This window comes from Hydra vulgaris, chromosome 01 (genome assembly GCF_038396675.1).
Source record: "Hydra vulgaris chromosome 01, alternate assembly HydraT2T_AEP".
In the NCBI taxonomy this organism is placed as follows: domain Eukaryota; kingdom Metazoa; phylum Cnidaria; class Hydrozoa; order Anthoathecata; family Hydridae; genus Hydra; species Hydra vulgaris.
The window spans coordinates 41608642-41623581 of NC_088920.1; the positions used below are offsets into that span (position 1 = coordinate 41608642).

General features: G+C 28.3%; 1 protein-coding gene across 1 annotated transcript; it reads left to right on the top strand.

Annotated features, from left to right (window-relative positions):
• Positions 1 to 353: 353 nt before the first annotated feature.
• Positions 354 to 10471, top strand: LOC136074416 (zinc finger MYM-type protein 1-like). The gene is made up of 3 exons (XM_065786733.1): positions 354 to 359; positions 9254 to 9385; positions 9698 to 10471. Exons 1-3 carry the CDS (start codon positions 354 to 356, stop codon positions 10469 to 10471), a joined length of 912 nt encoding a protein of 303 aa, XP_065642805.1.
• Positions 10472 to 14940: the final 4469 nt, after the last annotated feature.

Genomic DNA, 14940 nt, shown 5'->3' on the forward strand with positions numbered 1-14940 from the left:
TTATGAAAGCGTATTCAAAAAACATGCTTTTATAGTTATAATAAAGACTTAGTTGTGAATTTTGGGACTTTAAAAATTTGGAAACTTAAGTCTTTATAATGTGTTTACTTCACCTAAAAACAAACATTTTTACAAACTTTGGTTTAAAAAAACGTAAATATACAAAATGCGTCAAAATACGCGTTTGGTATTTTTTTTTTTATTTTTTGTTTTTTACACTCAAAGAGTAAGTCATTTCACGGTGCGTTCGCAGACATCAAGCCGATTTCGTTTACCGATGTAATGCTTGTTAACTTATTTTTTTTATCGGAGCGACACTGTAAAACGATGCCGATATAATACTGATATAAAAAATGACGGTAAGACATCGGGCTGGCATCCATGTGTTATCTGAAATATGAAATTTTACTTATAACAGTTCGTTCCTATGGATAAGTGACACACTTTTTATGATTGTAGGAATACCATTTGTACTATCAGAGTTCCTCAATCAAGATGTTTTAAAGGTATTTTTTGAAACAGATTAATCTCGGAAAGAATTTTGTAATTTCAGTTAAAAAAAAAAAAAAACCTTTTTTAACTTTTTCAGATTAAATATCTTTTTTAATCGTAACATAAGTTATTACATAAGTTTAGTAAAAAACAGTTACATTTACAGAGTTTTTTTTAAATCTGTTATTTTTTAAAATCCCCATACCCTTTTTAATCCTCCCCCACTATATATTTACCAAAATAGAGATAACCCTCCACTCCCCACCTCCCCTCATCTTTACCCAAGTTAAATTAAAATGAAAAAAAAACATCTTTTTGCCTATAATAGTGACATCGTTGACTTCAACTTTCTCTTGTCAACAATTTGTGACGTAAGTCCATGTTATTGCAAACTGAGAAAATCAATATCAAAGTTTGAGTTTGTTTGCTGCTAAATTAAAAAAACTATCTGAGTATTAAAGTTTTTACTCAGATTTAATATTGTTTCGTTTTTCGTTTGTAAATAAATAAAACTCATAAAATTACGCTAACGCCCTAATTTTCCCACCATCTTTTGGTTATTTGTAAAGTACAAAAATGTTATTTTGTTACATCTTATTTATTAAATATATTAAATACATTTTTTAACAACAACATGAAATCAATAAAAAATTTTCTAGCTAGTCATAGTTCTTACGCAGTGCTGTAATTACCTCACGCCCTTGGGCACCTCACGCCCTTAATTTAGGGATTGTGCGGGCCAAGCAAATCTATGCAGATATCTCATATCCATCTTGTATATCTTAAAACATACCATTATAAATGATCCAGTTAAAATCTCGGAATTTTTCAACTCCTTTTTTATTTCAATTTCTGAAGAACTACAAAAAAATATTCATTCATCCTATGACTTCCATAAGTATTTAAAAACATCAAACCCTGACTCTCTTTTTATTAAACCTACTAAAAAAAATGAAATAATATCAGTTATTTTTTCTTTAAATGATGGCAAGACTTCTGGTCCAAACAGCTTTCCAACCTTTTTTCTAAAACTTCTTGGTAATGATATTTCTTCAGTACTTTCTAAACCATTTAATCTCTCATTCGCTACTGGTATATTCCCTAATATTTTAAAAACTGCATCTGTTAAACCAATCCGTAAAAAGGACTCAAAACTTGACTGCAATAACTATGGACCAATATCACTATTATCAAATATTAGCAAAACCCTTGAAAAATTAATGTATTGTCGTATCTACCACTTTCTTGATAATTCTAAGTGTCTCTACGGCCACCAGTTTGGGTTTCTTTTAAAACACTCTACTTCCCATGCACTTATTAGCATTACTGAAATGATTCGTGGTGCGATTGATAGTGGTTCTTTTGCTTGTGGCCTCTTTATTGATCTCCAAAAAGCATTTGATACCATAAGATTTTAATTGAAAAATTGTATCACTATGGTATATGGGGTTTTGTTAATGATCGATTTCATCCTATATTAAAAATCGTACTACGTTTGTCTCAATTAATGGGTTTCAATCCACAAGTAAAGTTATTAAGTATGATGTCCCACAGGGTTCTGTTCTAGGACCTTTACTGTTTTTAATATACATTACCGATCTGTCTCACGCTATAAATAATTTTTTTTTTATCATTTCGCTAACGATACTAATCTTCTATGCTTTTCATAATTTCGCTGACGACACTAATCTTCTATGCTGACGACACTAATCTTCTATGCTGACGACACTAATCTTCTATGCTGACGACACTAATCTTCTATGCTGACGACACTAATCTTCTATGCTGACGACACTAATCTTCTATGCTGACGACACTAATCTTCTATGCTGACGACACTAATCTTCTATGCTGACGACACTAATATGTCTATACACTAATCTTCTATATATAAATCACTCACGCAGCTTTGTAAAAAAGTTAATTCAGATCTCCATCATTTGTGTCATTAGTTAAATAGTAAAGTCTTTCTCTAAATATTAATAAAACTAAATTTATTATTTTTCACCCTCCAAAAAAAAAATGTTGATAGTGATAATGTGAAAATTAGAATTAACGGTGAAAGACTTTTCCCATCTAAATATATAAAATACCTCGGGCTATTTTTTTGACAAAAACCTATCATGGTACTATCAACTAATTCAATTAAATAAAAAACTCTCACGACATTTTCTCCTTTACGATCTAATATCGCAAATAGGTTTTCTGAATTAAAAATTCTAAAATTTCAAGATCTTGTAAAGTTTTATAATTGTCTCTTTGTGTTTGATTTTCTTCAAAATAAACAACCAATTTTGTTCAATAATTTTTTTATTAAAACAAGTGACACACACAAATATTACACTCGAAATACCGAAAATTTTAAATTGCAAACTTTTATTTTCAACACTATCAAATATGACAAGATCTCTATAAAATATCAATGTATTTCTCACTGGAATTAAATAATACCATTTATAAATAATAAGATTTTAACAAAATATCCTTTTGTTACCAACATTCTTCTTCTCAATCGAAACCAAACTAAGAAATTTTTATTTGAGTATATATTTAATGAATATTAATTTTATCTTTTATTATTGTTGCTTCTTTTATATTACTGTATTTATAAAACTATCACTTTTATTTTATACTGTCTTTTTTAACTCTACTACTAATATTTCTATTATCAAATAATTGTTTTATGAATAAATGTATTATTTATAATGATAGTGATAGTGATTAAATTGTAGTAATAGTTTTATGGTTATTGTCTTAATTTTTGCTAATGTTATGTTTATTTTAATAATTCTGTCCATAATTTTTACCATAGTTTTTATCATTAGTTATAATTTTTAGTTATCATGTTATAGTTTCTATTTGTAATGTTTTTTAATTCATATAATTAATAATAATATCACTATTATATTATTATTGCATTTATTATATTATCCTTATTTATTAGTGCTTTATTTTCCTTTCTTTCCTTTTTTTTTTTTTGTATTTTTTTTGTTTTGCTTTTTTTGGTTTTTTTAGGTGTCACTCCATAGACTAGTTTTTAACTATATGAGTGACACCTAACTTTATTTCTGTGAATTTTTACAATATTATTGTAAATTTCATATTTTATGGTTAAATAAATAGGTTGATTAACTCAGACCGTCGTCTGTTACGACGGTCTGAGCTAACCATTTATTTAACCATAACTAACCATACCTTTATTTAACCATAACTAAAACACAAAAGGAATATGACAAAAAATGTATGTAAAAAACTGTTAAGAAGACATTATAAAGATGAACTGACGTAACGTGAAAATTAATTTGAGATTTCAATGATTTTTTTAAAAATAGGTCTCCAGCTATTTGGCTCAATTTTAACACAGCTGTCCTTGTTTAAATCTGCTTTTCTCTCCCAAGTTAAGGTATCATCATTTCTACTAACTAAATAAAGTTAAATAATCTTATGAATGTACTCATATTATTATGAAATTCTTAAAAAAGCTTGTATTATGAATTTCTCGAAACTGTTTTCTTGACTTCTCTCTATTCTTATTTTATTTTTATCTATTACTTATCTGTGCAAAAAGAAGAGCATTATGTTTTTGTTGCAGAACCTGAAAATAAATATCTATCAGGCTTAAATAAATATCTGTCACATGTTTCATCAAAATCTGGTGAAAGTAAAAAGCATCGCAGATTGCGTATTGTTTTATTTTTAGCAAAATGTATGTATATTCCAACATAGGAGTTGTCGGATAACAGCAATGTAAACACAGTATCTAAAAAAGGAGTAATAAATAACTTGGAAAAAGGGTTAGAACGTCCACTAAAAAAGTTTATTTGTCTTCTTCGCACAAGTGAGCTTCCATTAATAATTTATTTAAGCAACATGATGGGCCAACATCCGGCAGAAGTTTGTTTACAGTACCGATTGATAAAGTCATTCCAATATTTAAAAAATCAACTTGCAGTAAAATTTCAAACTTATGTAGATAAAACGGTGTACTTATATTATAAAAAAAGCACTTAAAAAAGCTTAATGAAGTATATGTAAAAGACTGTTCTTGCTATAAAAGTAGGAAAAGTAACCGAAGATTTTTCCAGAATGAAACCTGGACCAATAAATTACAATTTGTGGTTAACTCTTGGTAATTGAGTTTGCAAATTCGAAAACTTTAAGTTAATAACTCAATTTCTTCGTTATTGAATTTGAATTCCTTCTGCTCAAATGAACCTAAAAATGAACAAATATTCGCTGGAACTATCTTCTTATAACTTGCTAAGAAAAGCTCAATCATTAAATTATTACGAGCACCCAAAACACTATAAACACCCATAAAAAGCTTAATATTAAAAAAGCTAGTTTCAAATCTTGGCGGTTCTCTTCGACAAGACCTAATGGTATTCTTTGAGTTTCCGTATTCTTTAGTTTTTATTTTCATGGTTATACTCAAATTACCTCGATGTTTAGTAAAATTAGGAATGTATGTTTATGCATAATTCTCTGTTTAATTTAATTATTATTATTATTTTATTTTAGGTGCCCCAAGGAGTCCTTACGGTCTTATCAGAAAGCACCGCGAAATAGCGATTGAAAGTGTGGCTGGATAGCTTAGTTGGTTAGAGCGTCGAATGAAAAGTCAATAACCAGGACTTTTGTACTATACAGGTTTAATTCCTGTAACCGCCAACTCAGCACTTGAGTAGTACTTCTGTACGTAAAAATTTTGGTCAATAACGGACGCTACTTTGGATTAGTCTTAATGACTGTTTGTGGCGGTTCCTATGCTAAGTCAACAATATCCTCGGGTATAACATTCATAGAAAAATATAGCATGAAAATTCAAATAAATTGTTATAAGCTTAACTCAGAGCCGTTGAACCACGTATCTCTAACTTCTGAGGCAAGCGCGCTAACCACTCCGCTCACAGTGGGGCAGAATTGCTTCAAAACTGGACCTTTGACAAGAATGAAAAAAGGCGTTATGAAATATTTTATGGTGGTAATGTATAAAAGAGTCTCTGGTCCACCTTACCCACGTGTTTTTTTTAGGGTAGGACTGACCCTGAAGAACCCATTATCTAGCTCAATTCTTTTGTTTAAAAAATAACTCGCTTGCGCGAGTTATTAGTACTACTTTGTTTTTTAAATGTTAAAGCTAAATTTCGTTAAAAGTTCCACATTTTTTTTAGGGATTCTTCAATTTTAAGTTTGCAGCTATATTGTACTAATGAAAAAATATATTCAAATACTATTAATAGGTCTTTAAAAAAATGGTTTAAAATATTTTATTTTTATCTAATTTTTTCAAACAACGCGCTTTTTGTTTATGTCTTCACTTAGATACAGTTTCAAATTTGATACGCTTTACCCCTAATGAAGCTACAGCTCTAAAACTCAGTTTTATGGTTCTGAAGCCGCATGTCAGTCAGATTTGCCAAACTTTGAGGTAAAGTTTGGCATGATGGTTTTCTCCATAAGCTTTTTTCATACAATGTATATTTTTTATATAGGTAACATCTTTAAGGCTATTAAATCCTTCCTTACCGATCGTAGTATAAAGGTTGTCCTCGATGAACACTACTTTTCTTCATATTCTGCAACTTTAGGGGTCCTCAAGGTTCTATGCTTGGCCCTAAATGCTTTTTAATTTACATTAACGATCAGCCAGAAATTCTTTCGTCTAAGGTGGCATTGTTTGCTGGTAATACTATTATTTATATTTGTCTTGATAAGAAGCAGACAATCTCTAATTAATTGGAGAGAGCATTTGAGCTTGAAAAGGATCATACTTCTTCCACAGCATGAGGCTCTCAGTAAACTTAAACTCAAATAAAACTCAACTTTTTTCAGCTAATCGTTATTGCAATAGATCTTCCTATATTTATTAACGGTAATGTACTCGATGAGTCAACTACCTTTCGTCTTCTCGGATTAACTCTTACTTTCGATCTTTCTTAGAAAACAAAGATATATTCAACCAATTGCAAAATTAGCATCTGTTAAGTTTGCATTTTTTTTTTTTTACGTGCTTACTACTTTCATTTTGGTCTGTAATGTAATTCCGGTCGGAATGGAATTCCGGTAATTCTCTATTTTTAACATTATTGTAGACACATTTTAACACTATTGAAAAACACTTATTAACACTGATGAAAAACACACATTAACACTGTTGTATAACAGACATGAACACTGTTGTAAAGCACCTTAATACATTTGTAAAGCACAGATTCAACCTTTTTAAAATGCATTTAAAGGCTTTATTAAATGTATCCAGTCGTTTTTTCTTTAACACATTGCACAATACGATATTAGCATAAGCACATTTATATATTTATCAGATGCCCTGACAAATCTTTTGTAAAAAACTGAAAAAAACTCTGATTTGGTTTGTTTGTTTTCCAATATTTAAGTGATCATTTCAAAGTGTCATAAATGTATTTATAAAACTGCATTTTATTAAATAGACCATTGAACTATTTTCCTAAAAATCATAAACTTTGTTGTATTTATAAACTGATGTAGAATAGTTATGCAATAAAAACTAACAACTTTATTTTTTTCTCAGCACAAATACCAGTGGTGGATCCTTAGGGAGGACAATAAGGGTATTTTTTTTTTGTGATTGATACTTTGTATTTGCAGCTCTTTATTAAAAAAACATACAATGCCTAATTTTATTATTGTCACAAAAGTGTCCTGACCAAAACTAAAACTAATTACCTAATTGCATAATTAAAAAAAAGAAAAAATTTACTTTAACGTCTTTTCGCTTTTGACCTTTTAACGTATCTTTAACGTATCTTTAACGTACCTTTAACGTATCTCTAACGTACCTTTAACGTAACATTTTATGATCTGTGGTGTTGCCAAAAAACTTTTATAACTGCCCCCTTACTATATGGTCTGGATCTGCCCCTGTAGAAAATAAAAGTATAAGATACAGGTAATACCTAATAATGAATGAAGTAGATGAGATATAATAAACTAATTTATTATAAAGTAAAAGTTTTTTATTTCTGCTAATATTAACAATAATAAATGTAAACTTAAGGTTACTCAAAATAATGAGAATATACGTATAATAAATATATTTTTTCGATGCATTTTTCCATAATAATTTATAATTAGTGATAGATCAGTAAGAAAACAATACTAAAGATTGAAATTGAATATCCCTTGTTGAACCCTATCTTTTTTGGGGAAAAAATACAGAGGAATAATACCAAAATGTGTAATTTTTAAAATTGATCAACTTTTGGTTAAAGTAGATAAAATTAAATAAATAATATTTGTTACTAATTATTGCAATTCAAACGCTCAAAAAAGAGCTGAAAATATAAAATCTAATCTGAAAATATCAAAGCGAGAGAGAACCAGATGTTAATTTATTGTTAAATTTTGCATGTAAGCATTCTATTCTAAATAACTATTTTTAAATAACTGGAACGGCCGTATTTTTAAACACAAGTTATTCACAAATTTCATTTAAAAGAAATTTTTAAAGTTATATATATAATTTATAGTTATATATTTATATATAGTTATATATTTATAAATTTATATTTTAAAAGTGTTTTAGGTAGGTGTCTTCCAAATGTTTAAGTCTAAGTTGCTACCGTATACATTTTTTTTTAATTGGCGCTCTCTAAGGTTAAAATCTAGACGGTGGCAATTATGTCCATAAATGAACTTCAGATAAAGTCAAAAAGCTACTTCTTCAAAATATAAAGAGACTTGAGAGTTTTAGAAAAAAATTCACATAGAGAACTTCACAATGAACATAAACGCATTAAAAAAAAATTTACAAAGAAAAGTATTTTTTTCACTTCGTTAAGGGGAGACATCTTCTCAGTTAATAAAAGAAGTTCTGTTAAATCTTCAACATATTATATATTAAAATGTTAGTATGTCGTATCTTTGCATTATGTTAAATCTTCAGTATATCTATATATTATAAATAAATATGTTAAATTTTTAAAGTTCGGATGATACGATTTTTATGATTATCTTTCGGAAACCTAGCTTTATATTGTTAGTAGGGGAGAGTTGCTTTAATTGGAACCAATGCCGGATTAACCCGGGTTCCAGGAAGCCTAGGCGCCCGGCCCCCAAAAATTAGGGTATCAGTGGGGCCCCCGATTTTTAACGTTTACATTATTTTTATTATTATATATGACTTGACATTCTAAATTAATTTTATTAATATCTAAGGAAATTAATTTTGATAATTTCTAATCAAATTAATTCCATTAATTTCTCATGTAATTAAAAATAAAAACTTTTAAAAAAAGTTTGGACTTGAACACGTTCGAACTGTATTGGAAAAAAGTTCGAACAATTTTTATCTTTTTTTACTTACATGAAAAAGTGAAATAAACGGATACAAGTTAAATGCTAAGCTGCTTAATTATTTATCAAGAAATGCGAATTGACATTTTGATTCGAAATTTTTATTTTATTTGAGAACAAATAATATCACTTAAATTAATAGTTGTTTGTTTTTTTATTTTTTTTTATATTTATTAGTAAATATGTATTATATATTTTATATATTTTTTGAAACATTAGTTTTTTACTTCTCTATTTTTATTTTTACCACTAAAGAATTATAAATTAAGACTACAATTATTTTTGCAATAATTAGAAAAATTATTATTATTTCGTTTGTTATGGTTGTTATTATTATTATTATTATTTTTGTTATGAGTAATATTATTAAACGTATTAAATCTTTAATCGTTAATTTAAGCTGCACCGTTGTTTTTTGTTTTAGTCCAGTTTGTTAATATGTAAATCTGACCCAGCATTGTGGACGTATTTGAAAGAAGCACAGCACTACTGGATTTCTATAAAAGAAATTCCTGATCAAAATGTTGAAGACAAAAGTTTTGAAAAATCTAAAAAAGTAACAAACACCAAAATAAGGTGCTCTCTTATCTATTTTTCTTTTAAGTTGAAAAATGTTGAAAAGTTGAAAAATAGTGAAATTCGAAAGAGAGACTGGCTTATTTATTCACCATCCTCAGGAAAAATATTTTGTTTCTTCTGCTTGCTATTTCAAAATTCAGACGATAATTTCAGATCAGGATTCAACGACTGGGCACATGGACTGCGTTCTATACATAGACACGAACAAAGCAAGCAGCATTCTGATGTAGTCCAGTGCTATTTTCGAAAAGTTACATTAAAATGAAAAATTGATATTTATTTAAAACAGCAGTTAGAGGATGAAAAGCGTTACTGGAGGGAAGTTCTGAGAAGAGTTGTTGAATGCTTGAAGTTTTTGTGCAGTCGAGGTCTAGCTCTTAGAGGTGATTCAGAAGAAATAGGTGACTTCAGTAATAGAAATTTTCTCGGGGCCTTGGAGTTCTTAGCAAAATTTGATCCATTCTTCGCTAAACACTTAGAAAGCCGAGGAAACCAGGGCAGAGGAAATGTTTCATACATCTCATCAACAAGTTATGAAGAAATTGTCTTCTTAATGGCAAAAAAAGTTCTGGACTCCATTAGCAGCGAAATTGCCAGTGCTAAATACTTTTCACTAATTGTTGACTCATCAACTGACACTTCACACTGTGACCAACTTGCAATAATCATTCGATATGTGAGCGAGGAAGCTGTTGTGGAAGAAAGATTCATTAGGTTTGAATCTTTATGCGAACATAGCGGAAAGGTTATGGCAGATGCTGTCAAGAAAACATTAGATAAGCTTGGCTTAAACATTAAAGATGCTCGTGGTCAGTCATACGACAATGCATCTAACATGTCAGGAAAATACAAAGGCCTGCGAGCACTACTGAAAAATGAGAACCCAAACATTGAATTTATTCCTTGTGCAGGACATTCTCTAAATTTAGTTGGCGTAAATGCTATTGACAGCTGTGAGACTGCATCCGATTTCTTTGAGTTTCTCCAATTGCTGCATAACTTCTGTGCTTCTTCAACTCACAGATGGCAGATAGTTTGTTCAGGTCTTGTAGGTGGTGCTTGAAAGGACAGGAAAGTTACCATTAAAAGCCTTAGTGGAACAAGGTGGTCAGCAAGAGCCATTTCTACAAAAGTTTTACATTCAAATTACAATCATATCTTTGAGACGTTAGAATCAATTATTCTGGATAAAGATGAAAAACGTCAGACATAAAACGAAGCCACTGCACTTTTAAAAAAAATGAAAACTTTGGATGTTGCTTTTATGACGGAGCTATGGCATAGAATAATGTTACGATTTGATGATACTAGTATGAAACTTCAGAATAAAATTGCAGATCTGGATCTTGGAGTTCGATTGCTTAAACCTCTTTTGGAATATGTGACGTCAGTTCGGGAAAATTTTCTCAACCTTCAACATAGCGCTGAAAGGTTCTCAAGCATTATTCCAAATCAGTACAAGCATGAAAATAAAATAAAGAAGACGCGCAAATTAGGGTTTGGTGAAAATCGCAAGAATGAAGCGGTTCTTAGTGGCAATTAAAAATTTAAAATCAAGTATTTTTTCCCAATCATAGACAAATTGAAAATGTGCATGTGCCTTTTGCTTACGAGTCTGCAGAGAGAAAGTTTGGTTTTCTAACTAGTTTTCAGATCATGACTGTTCCTGTCATTGTTGCTGCTGCCAAATCCTTGTATACGATTTATCCTTCAGACTTAGATACGCAATTCCCTGATGAAATTATCGAGTTTGTTTCATCATGGTAAATTAGAAGAATATATCAGCACTTGAATGTTTACAAGCGATTCGTAGGAATAAGTTAGAATCAGTTTTTCCCAATGTTGACATCGCATATCGGATTTTTCTTACTCTTTCCATTACTAATTGTAGTGCAGAGAGAACATTTTCAAAAATGGCAATAGTTAAGAATGATCACCGTTCCTCAATTTTAATTGAGGAACGGAGATCATTGTTTCATGACAATTGAAAGAACACTGTTAAAAAATATAAATTTTCAAGATGTTGTAATTGATTTTGTAAATGTGAAAGCAAGAAAAGTTTCTATTTAAATAAAAAAGTAATCTTATGTTTTTTGCATTCATTTTTAAACACACTTTTTTAGGAATGGGGCCCCAAATATTTTTTGGCCCCCGGCCCCCAAGACCCTTAATCCGGCCTTGATTGAAAACACTTTAGGAATAAATATTTATTAACTAAAGACAACCCTACAATACTTTTAACTATAATTTGACTCAATTGATTGCACTGTTATTGGAAATAAATTTTTGTAAAGACACCATTTTGTTCCAATCAAGGCAACTGGTTTCCTTTATTGAAACACTTTGATTCCTTATTCAGAACAGGTTGGTTTTTTTAAAAAAGACTTAATAAAAATTGATTAAAATGATCTTTATCTTGACAGTGAAAATTTAAAACAAACTGAAAGTCTACAAAAAAAAAATTGTATCAAAGCTTTAACTGTTATAACGTTCATTTTTTTTCAAAATAAATGTGTTCCAATTAAGGCGCTGTTCCAATTATGGCAACTCTCCCCAACTTATAGAATGAAAAGAATAAATTGAGACAGCAGTTGAAAAAAGCAAATAAATAAAAAAAAATGAAAATAATTTGGAAAAAGAGGGAAAATCTATGAAAATTTTAAACACTAATTTTGAGATTTAAAGTAGTTTTCGTGTTTACCAACGTGTTTTGGTGTTAATTAATAAAAAAAATACTAATTTGTTTTTTCTCAGTTTTTTTTTCAGTATTTGAGTGTATTTCAGTATTTAAGTTGGTGTCCAACATTGCTCAGACATTGTTTAAGAACCGTTTGTAAAACTTTAAGGGAATGTTTGTTAAATGAGTTTTAAAAGTTTTAAGTTGAATAATTTTTTCTTCCTGCTGTTTTTGAAAGCCCCTATTCCATTTAACTGAATTTAACTGAATATTAAAACTTAACTTCCATTTAACTGAATTGAACTTCCATTGAACTTTGACCTCAGAGAATTTGATATAATATTTGTTTAAAAAAATTCAGGTCAACACCCTCTGCTCTCAATAAAAATCATATAAAATTTTTAACCACTGCTGCGTTATTCCCTGCCGAAATATTTTTTTTGGTTTTCATAAGCAAGAGGTTATTTAATATTTTTAAAGAGTTAATTAAATTTTTTTTGTTGTTGCAATTTTATTGTTTTAAAAAACCAGTTGCATTTAGCAATAGCATATATAGTGCAATTCTATATGCTATTGATGTGAATAAATTTGTTTTTAAAAGGTTTTAGATGATTAATATTATACATTAAAATATTATAAAGTAAAAAAAAACCATTTATAATATAACATATAAAATTATTATAGAACTGAATAATTAAATGTATAAATACGGCTAGGGCTACCTTCACTAGTTCCACTTCTTTACTCTCCATTTCTGCAGTTTAAAATTTGATAATTTTATTATTATTTTAAGGTATATTTAAAAGATATAATTATATAGATATCAAACATTGAAAGAAAGTGTAAAGCACTTTTTATAAATTGTAAGTCTGCCAATTAACATGAAAAACTATACATAAAATACATAAATTTGAAGAGCTTGAGTTTAAAATAAATACGAAGTCATTATTTGTAAGCGCAAATAAGGTTTACATTATAGAAATCTTGTTTGTACACAAAAAACCTTTATAAACTTTAATTTTTTGCGTCGTTAATATAGAACGTAGTGTAATTGGTATTAAAACTTTTCTTCTTTTGAGGCGCGACTGCCAGAGTTGTGGAATCAAATTCTTATTGAGGAGATTTTTTTATTTTTTATTTTAATGTTTTATTTCTAAGTAGTTTTATGTTTTTTAACTATTGTCGTTGTTTATTTGTGGTTATATTTATTATATATTTTCATCGTTTCAAAGTTTCATAGAATAAGTGCATCGATGCATACATAAATCGACTGTTTTAGATGTAGTCAAAGTGAAGTACTGACTTAAGATGTAGTCAGAGTGAAGTACTGACTTTAGATGTAGTCAAAGTGAAGTACCGACTTAAATAGGGATAGGCGCTGTAGAGTGTAAATACACCGGCAGACTTAAATAGGCATAGGCGCAGTAGCGTGTACATGCATCGACTGACTTAAATAAGGGTATGCGCAGTGGAGTGTACATACATCTACTTAGGGTATAGGTTTGGGCAGGTATTCTTTGGAACAAAAGAAAAGTATTTTAGTATTTATTTAAATCGGATTTACAAATTAATTTGTATAAAAAAATTATAAATTTAAATTTAACAAGAATTATAAGTAAAATTGTTAAAATAATTAGTTATAACTTGTGTTTAAATACGCGCGAACAACTAAAAAAAAATTAGTTGTGCGCGCGTACAAAAATTAATCGTACACGCGTACAAATAATGCCTACCAAATAAATATCAAACAAATACCATCCAAATAATTTGGGTGCGTAATTATTACGCATAATGCGTAATTATTACGCATAAAACAATTTTTTTCACATTCTGCATAGTATTTCTTATTACGTCGTTACGGTTCAAATTCGTAATTTACGAATTTTTTCTTTAGTACTAATTTGTTATTTCCTCTATATCCTCAACTTAAATCTACTATTTGCAACTTAAAAACGCTTTGAATAGGTCATGTTGAATATTTTTTAATGCAAATATTAAATATAATTATACAAATTTAAAAATAGTATTAAGAAATTATAAATCGTTTCATTATTTATTTAAAAGTACAAATTGAACATTGAGTTTCGGACATTAAACTTGGAGCTTTTTCTTATTCGTTGTTAAACAACAGATATCTATGTCAAATAACTTATTTGTGAATTTATTATTATCATTATTATTATTCTGTTTTTTCAAAATCATTTATTGTTAAATTATTTATTGTTAATAAGTTAATTGAATGTCGCAGTAGGATAAAATAAGTAAATATTTTTTTAAATAATGTTTTTTATATTTTTATAAATATTTTTTATATTTTTATAAAATTTTTTTATATTTTTATAAATATTATTTTATATTTTTGTAAATATTTTTTATTACCTGGCATGTTTTGTAATATAGTTATTACATTTTCAAAAGATTTAATTTTATAATAAAACTCCGGAATAAATATTAAAAAAGTATTAGATTTTACAAGGAAATATTAGCGACCAAAAATATACATAATAAACAAACAAACGAACAAAAAATTGATAAACTTATTTGTTATGCCTAATTATTCTGTTTGTAAAATCATAATCTTAGATAATAATAATAATAAAAACAATAATAACAATAAAAATAATAATAATAATAATAAAATAATAATAAAAATGATTATAAAATGGTCCTAATCAATGTATTCAAAATAAAATAAACTTTTATTTGATTTTAATTAATTAAATAGATTAGTTAATGGTATAATAAAAACTTTGTTTATTAAGTGATTGATTTTCCCATTTAATGTGGAGCTCTTGCTTTACCTTTAGTTTATGTTTGGTTAGAGTAGTATCCAAAATCTCAAAAGAATTACAATT

Bases quoted from the DNA above. Each gene is read 5' to 3' on its own strand.
- LOC136074416 (XM_065786733.1), top strand. The intron at 9,386-9,697 runs GTAACAAACACC...TATTTAAAACAG, and splicing joins GTTTTGAAAAATCTAAAAAA to CAGTTAGAGGATGAAAAGCG.